Raw genomic sequence first — 7,251 nt, forward strand, 5'->3', positions numbered from 1 at the left:
GAAACCCACTACCTGATAGATGTTTTTATTACAATTCATGAAATCAAAATTTACAATATATTTTAATGAAAATGAAAAAAATGAAGAAAAATATACACAATAGCATAAAATACAAAAGATTTTTCCTTTTTTTTAATATTGTATGTGCATATATTTCCAATGAGTGGTACACAGGAATCCAATAAAAAAAACACATATTCCAATACATATTTACATGCCTCGTCTACCACCATGTTGCTACAGTTGACCTTAAAAAGATGCTGGTGAGTTTATTGTTATCACAGTGTTTTAAAAGTCTCTTTATAAAGCTGTGGTAAACTCCATACGATCAAAATACAGTTGAAGAAAAATGAAAAATCAGTTTTGTAGCTGCTTGGGCAGGATTGGTTTGGGCACTCCAGGACCCTGTCTGGGGGCTGGTGGTTGTGTAGGGACAGCGCTCGGTTCTATAGACCAATAGTCCAGCTCTCCATACCTGAAACTGACAAGTTAAGTGCAAAATCAGTTAAACCAGCTATACCGGTATGCTTGTGCATTAACAGCTTTCCATCTGTGTGTGAGGGCAATATGTATTGAGTGAATTGAAAAAATTAATTGGTTCATACCCAGGAATTGGAGATGGGGCACCTGGTGGATATCCAGGCTGGAATTAGAAGAAAAACAATATATAATCCTCCTTTGATTGATTTATCTCTTTTCTCTTGTGTGACTGTATTTTCAGGAAATGAAAAACTGCAAAATCAACATTACACTGCCTCCCCTGCAGTGATGATTATCGAGAAAAACAACAATACTTACCCTATCAGGGGGAGCCTGTGCGGGAGGCTGGGTTGTTGCAGTTGTCTGAACATTGCTGTTTGACTGGCTATTTACATTTCGAGCATTACTTGACCTGTGAAAGAAAAAGTAACATATGAAAAGCAATGATCTCTTCAAAATTAAATATATATAACATTTTAACTGCAGCCTCTAAAACATCTATTACTATATTCTTAACATGTGATGTTTACTTGAGACGGCTGGCGAGGCCTCCTTTTAAGCATGGGTCAAGGGAATCTCTCCTGAAGATGTAGAGCAGCACCAGAATGAGAAGAACCAGAAGAGGGACCACCAACAGGAAGAAGATCAACAGGCCGTTCCTGAGGGAGTAGTCTGACGTAGAAAAGATGTGTGAAAAAGAAACATTATAGAATTTAATTGCACACACCAGCCGGCATGCAATCCCAGCAGATCAGCTACAATGAGTGATTTGCTGATTTTGCAGTGATTTTTGTCATGAAGTTTTTATTAATGAATAAACAAACTAACATAATGCATTTTTAACATGATTAAAATGATCTAAGACACAGCCATGCCAGCAAAGGACAGAATGATTAAAAGATGAGTAATATGAAGCCCTGATAAAGGAGTATTACAGGCCACACAATCTTGTATTAAATTACCACCAATCTAGTGATGCATTTAGAGAATTTATTTGCTGATTTCCATATGGCGCCCTAAATAGAGTTCATGAGTGTGGCATTAGGTAAACTGTAGATAGTAGAGCGCCTTTGACTTTCTGTGAGATAGAATCAATTCAAACCCACCTATCTGAGTAGGACCACTGTCTATGCTGCCACCGACCCCCGGCTTGTCACAGTAAGGTGGGGCCCACCTGTCTCCACAGTGGCAGTGCCCTTGGTCATTACATACCTGACGGAAACATTATAGCAGCATAGTCAGACAAAGTCATTCATGGCTGGTAACTGAGTAAAGAAAATAAAGAATACGCAGTCTTACCCCATGGCCATTGCAGGTGGTCTCAGAGTCACAGTCCAAGTCGGGCAGCAGAGCAGAGGCGTTCACACACTGAAAGTCCAGGCAGGTCTGAGAGAGAAAACAAACGGAGTCATTACGCGTCTTTTTAACAATGCCAGTCCTGTCCTGGAACAAGTCAAACCACTTTCCTTCAGTATTCAGCGTCTGTTTACCTTTCCTTTATCACAGGGGCTGCCAGGGTTAACGTAGGCAGGATCTAGCACATCTGTGCCGAGGTTGAAGTCTGCATTAACACAAGTTGCCCCCTGAATTATTTGGATGCTGACTTGGGCTCCAGGAGGGACGGTGCTGAGGTCCACGTTGGTACACTGCACCTTTCCACACATGGCGTTCCTGCAGTGCAGGTTCAAGAGAACACAGTCAGTTGTTAATGAGTTAGAAATGTTGGAAGAAAAAAAGCAAATCAATTCTTTAACAACTAAGTGAAGTTGCATCACATAATTGTGCTTAAAATTAAGCTCTGACGTATATAATTGGAAGACTTTCTACACCTGTGATAAAACAAAGTTCCACACCTAATTAGATAAATATTACTTTTATCTACATGGGTTCACAAACAAAAGCCAATTGTACTGAGAGGACAGATGATTTGATTTTTGATCATCTAACTTTACTCTGATTATCTTAAATTTACACCAAACAATTACATTAAGTGAGCTCAGTGATGATTTAGGAGTTTCTATCCTGCTGCAGTTTTTCCCAGAATTACAAACTTCCACAATTAAGTTCATATCATTAAATAGTTAAAAACAGAGTACTTACGCTACAGTGCACTTGATATACTCTCCTTTGCTATTCCTTCCACAGTTTCCAAATAAGTTTCCTCTCGTATTTGCATGCTTAAAACAAATATCATCTGCCTTTGTTGCCGGATCTGCTCAAGAGAGACATAATAACGGACATGCTGAGTTATTATCTTACCAGATGATCACTGCTTCCTGGTAGACTTTGGGCTGAAGTGTTTTTCACTGGATTATCCACTGTCAGGGTGTTACACAAACAGATGGAAATCAAAAGTTTCTGGTTTAATTAGCTGCAGTAGTCCTTGTAAGGAGCATTACTAGATGTACCTGGTGCAAAGAGATGTCTGCACTGGAAATCATACGTCTGGCATCGGCCCTCATAGCAGTACGCGTCATTACAGGGCAGGCCGTCCATGACATAGAAGTCATCGGGACAAAATGCAGTCTTTCCATTACAGTATTCAGGAAGATCACAGGCGTCGGCAGACTCTCTGCATGGCGTTCCAGAAACTCTGATCTAAACAACAGAATGCAACAACAGAAAAATAACTACTCTCTGATTTTCCCAAGTAAAGTGTACTGCCTCGATCCAGCCCTAAGTCCAACACAGTGCTGACCTGACAGTTGTCGCAGCAGCCCCCCTGAGCACAGGCGGACCCGCGTGTAAATTTACAGGTGGCAGCATCACAGCACTTATTGTCACATTCCTGTGTGAAATGGAAATGGTGAAAATTATTACCACAACACTTAAACACAAGAACTTAACGCTGCCAGAATTTTTCATTCTAAGATCAGTGTGTGTGTGTGTGTTTATCTAATAGGCAGGACTCTACCTCTGGTTTGCCACAGTCACACTGCTCTCCTTCATCCAGCCGGCCATTGCCGCATTCAGCTGAGCCGACCACATCTGACGGGGAGGGCTGGTTTTTCAGACACATGCCTCCTCCACGGGTGATGAGCGTCTCAAAGTCTTCGCCACTGCAGCGGCTGAAAGTGGTGGAGCCACTACAGGGTGACAGGATAAACCATTAATGGAAATATCTATTTGGACAAGCCTCACATTACTGAACAATCTTAGAGCAAAGACCAGTCATATGTTTTTTTTTTCATTAATTATCAGTTTTTTGTACGGCATGTAGCATTTATAGCATGCAAAAACATGAACTAACACGCAATTATATTACCAACGTATGGGACCACAAAGTCCAATTGTAGTTTTCAGCACAATATGAACTGCCTGTATAAGACACTATGGCTGTTGTAAAAAGGCACAGAATATACTACGTACGTTTAACTACTGCTTTTTCACTTTATGTGAAGGGGTTAAGAAATATTTCATGAAGATGTGTTACCCGGCACTGGCTGCCATGATGCAGCTTCCTCCATTGCATTTGCAGCGGGTATCGTCGTGATTCATCCCCAGGTTATGGCCCATCTCGTGGGCCACCACAGTGGAGACATAAGTCAGGCTGTTGTCGCTGAACTGTGAAAAGACACCCAGTACATTCAATGCCTACATTATCCATAGTTTATATCCCTAAACTTATGATTCTGAATTGTTATTATGCAATATTATCAAAAACAACTAAAAAGACGTTTGCCTATAGATGAGTCTTCCCTTAAACAAAAGCATTGTTAAGTCACAGTGAAAGAGAGCATTTTACTTGATTCATTGTATTTTTCTACTGTTGAATCGGAGGGAGAGTCTTTCAAAAGTGTAAACCAATAGTAAAGTTACATAAAAAAACATTTTATTCATTTTATGGGAGGGCAGCGATTGTTTAATTATATTATCTGACTGGATTTTGCACACAGGTAAAATATTCTGAGTTGATCAGGATGTAAAAATGATTTGTTTGTAACCATTATAAATGTTTAAGATTAAATGTGTAACATGTTCTCAAAGTAACATGTGTTACACTAAAGTTATCTATTTAAAAAATGGTTATTTTTCTTTCCAGTGTGACTTTAAGGGTTAGTAAAACAACACAATGCTTCACAGTCCAAAAAAATTTAAGGAATCCAATAATCCAAATAAAGGTGCCTTGTCGTGGAGCTCAGGAAACTGTGTTCAAGTTGAACCTGTTTGACTGCTGGGGTGTTCGGAGCCGTGAGATGGAGCTACACTCGTAGGACTTCCCATGAATAATGCAGCCAGTATCAATTTCTGCACAAAAGCTCATGCTGTCAAAGCACCGCGGTGTCAGCTGGTGTGAGGAGTTAAAAGGGAGATGAACTAACCACGTTGATTCCTCCAGAGGATGCTACGGAGCACACCGTGCCTACAAAGGCCATACCTAACACGCCTCCATCATAGGGTTTGGGCTGACCTCTTTGAAACAAACACAACAAGAAACAAGTCACGAATCTGACTACATTTCATAACAATTCGGAGCATGTGGCTTCTATCAAGCAATCTAATCTGATGGCATCAAATGACACACATTACTTACACAATGAGTTGACCGACGTCATGTCTGATCTTTGGCCACAGAGAAGTCTTCCTCCACTTAACAAACCTCCCCAGCACCTCTCCTGCAGAGCCGTCCACACTAAAGGGATTACTGTCCTTAAAAATCTCCAGGCCCACCAGCACCACGCGGATATTCAGTGCCTTGTAATACTGGAGTGGAACAGAAAATAAAAGCATAAGTTTAGAAAGCATAGCACAGCTTTAGCACAAAAAAATTAGATTCAAGTACAATTGAGCATAATTTCTTTTATAAACAATTTAAAATCTCACCCCATCCAGTAGATTAGCCATTTCCACCATTTCCTCTTGTACCGCCGTCTCATTTTTTCTCTTAAAATTATACTGTAAATACAATTAACACAACAATATAAAACTATTTCTGAGTAGGTAAGAAAGATTGGTTAATACTTATGGTACAGCACAGGGGCAGCACTGCAACATTTGAGGGAAAATGCACATTCTTAACGAAATATTACATGGCTGATGAATCAGTGAGTGCAGTAAAAGTGCTCATCTAGTTGCTCACTCTAGTCAAAAAATGCAAACCTGTTGCAGCCAAATCATTCTCCGTCCATACCAGGGACTTCATGAACAGATGAACACACTCACCCTGAGATTATCGACAACCAGCACCAACTCCACATAACTGGTTTGAGGTAAATTGCGCTTCCTCTATTGAAACAACAAACAGGAAAAGCAGCCGTTTAGACGCTCATCCACTCTGCATTTTAAAGCCTGTTCATTCTACAAACATAAGTTTTTGTAAATGGAATGAGCATCCTAACCCGCAACAGAGAGGTCAGCGACTGGCCAGGCTCAAAGTCTTCATGGCTTTGTGTCGATGATGCAGCCTCGCTGACGACCCCACATGTGACGGGGTCGGACTGAACGTCCCTCAGTAGGTACAGAAGGTGCTCGTTGGTGGCAGACTGTGGCACAGGCTCAAGCCCATAGGTCTCATTTCCCAGAATAATCACACCCCTACAGAGAAGTATTGCATAGCAGATAAACTATTGGAGAAATTGGCCAAAGCCACACCTGCCGTATCATATTTATAGATAGCCCAGCTGTGGCTCATGTATCACTTCAAGGAGGAACTAGAAAAAGCAAAGAGCAAGAGAGATGTTCATACCTGAGGCCAGAGCATGTACTGAGTGCCACCAGTGAATCCTCATATCCTTCCACCTCTCCGTGATAATAGCAATGCACCTGGGAAAAGTAAAGAACAAAAAGGTTCAAGGGTTGGTATTCAAACCAGCCTAATTAACCTGAATGAGGAAGTATTGACCTACATGTGGTTTTGGATGTGATGACTTGTGGTCACCGGTGGCGTCTTGAGAATACTGAACAAAGTTTGGGTGTAAAAAATCTCTGACAAGAGGAGAAAAAAATACACAGGATATTTAGTCTGAAGCGTTAAGACTGACTTATAATGATGTCAGTAATATTAACAAAGCAGTGTAGTGTTCCTACCTGTTCTTTCGTAAATGAAGGAAGTGTTTTGTGTTGTTTATGATGAGTGCATATGATATTGTCTCGTCTCCATATTTCTGAATAGGACAAAAACAAGAAAGCATCCTTAATGCTGTCATATTAAAATATCAATTAAACGGATAATTTAATCAGGGTTGTTTCCTACCTCTTCTGGCTGTCTGCTGATGCTCCTTGCCCGCCTGTGAATCAACTGAGGATTTACAACGGAGTACTTGGAGAGTTTTAATGGAAGCCCATAGGAAATGTCTGAAAGAAAGGTTAACATGCAGAGAAACTAATTATTGGAAAAGTATTCTGGGTTAAATACTGCTATTTCTTTTCCAAATGCAAATAATTCAACCATGAATGAATTGAATTTGGACCTCTTACTGCATTTTATAACTCCCTTTAAAACAAGAAAACAAACAAACTCCACAAGCAGGCTTGATGGCAAAAAACAAAACACTTCTGACAATGTCCAACCATCGTTTCTGTGTAACAGAAACACGAGCTCTTTCTTCTGCTCCATGTGCCTCACCTTCGTTATCAATCCCAGATAAGTAACACAGCGCACAAACCGCGAATAAGATGTACTTTCTGACCATGATCCCGGTGAAGATGTCTAGATCATTTCTCCATTAAGCCTGTGGTCCGTCGACTATTAATGAATTCAAGTTCCGTGCCCTTGCGTCCTTCTGCTGCTCAGGTGCGTCATGGTGGGTGTGGCTAACTACAGGTGTGGAG

At 40.7% G+C, this 7,251-nt stretch overlaps 1 protein-coding gene across 1 annotated transcript; it reads right to left on the reverse strand.

The window, feature by feature from the left end:
• Nucleotides 1-9: 9 nt before the first annotated feature.
• Nucleotides 10-7,208, reverse strand: zgc:174164 (uncharacterized protein LOC570656 homolog). The gene is made up of 22 exons (XM_041962410.1): nt 7,046-7,208; nt 6,674-6,774; nt 6,508-6,584; nt 6,327-6,405; nt 6,167-6,243; nt 5,820-6,015; nt 5,644-5,706; nt 5,305-5,376; nt 5,015-5,184; nt 4,803-4,893; nt 3,914-4,044; nt 3,395-3,566; nt 3,179-3,268; nt 2,889-3,078; nt 2,581-2,692; nt 1,971-2,151; nt 1,780-1,866; nt 1,587-1,692; nt 1,011-1,152; nt 799-892; nt 606-643; nt 10-481 (listed from the first exon to the last, which is right to left on the reverse strand). Exons 1-22 carry the CDS (start codon nt 7,110-7,112, stop codon nt 358-360), a joined length of 2,460 nt encoding a protein of 819 aa, XP_041818344.1. The 5' UTR covers nt 7,113-7,208; the 3' UTR covers nt 10-357.
• Between the last annotated feature and the right edge of the window lie 43 nt (nt 7,209-7,251).

Source organism: Chelmon rostratus, chromosome 21 (genome assembly GCF_017976325.1).
Source record: "Chelmon rostratus isolate fCheRos1 chromosome 21, fCheRos1.pri, whole genome shotgun sequence".
NCBI lineage: Eukaryota > Metazoa > Chordata > Actinopteri > Chaetodontiformes > Chaetodontidae > Chelmon > Chelmon rostratus.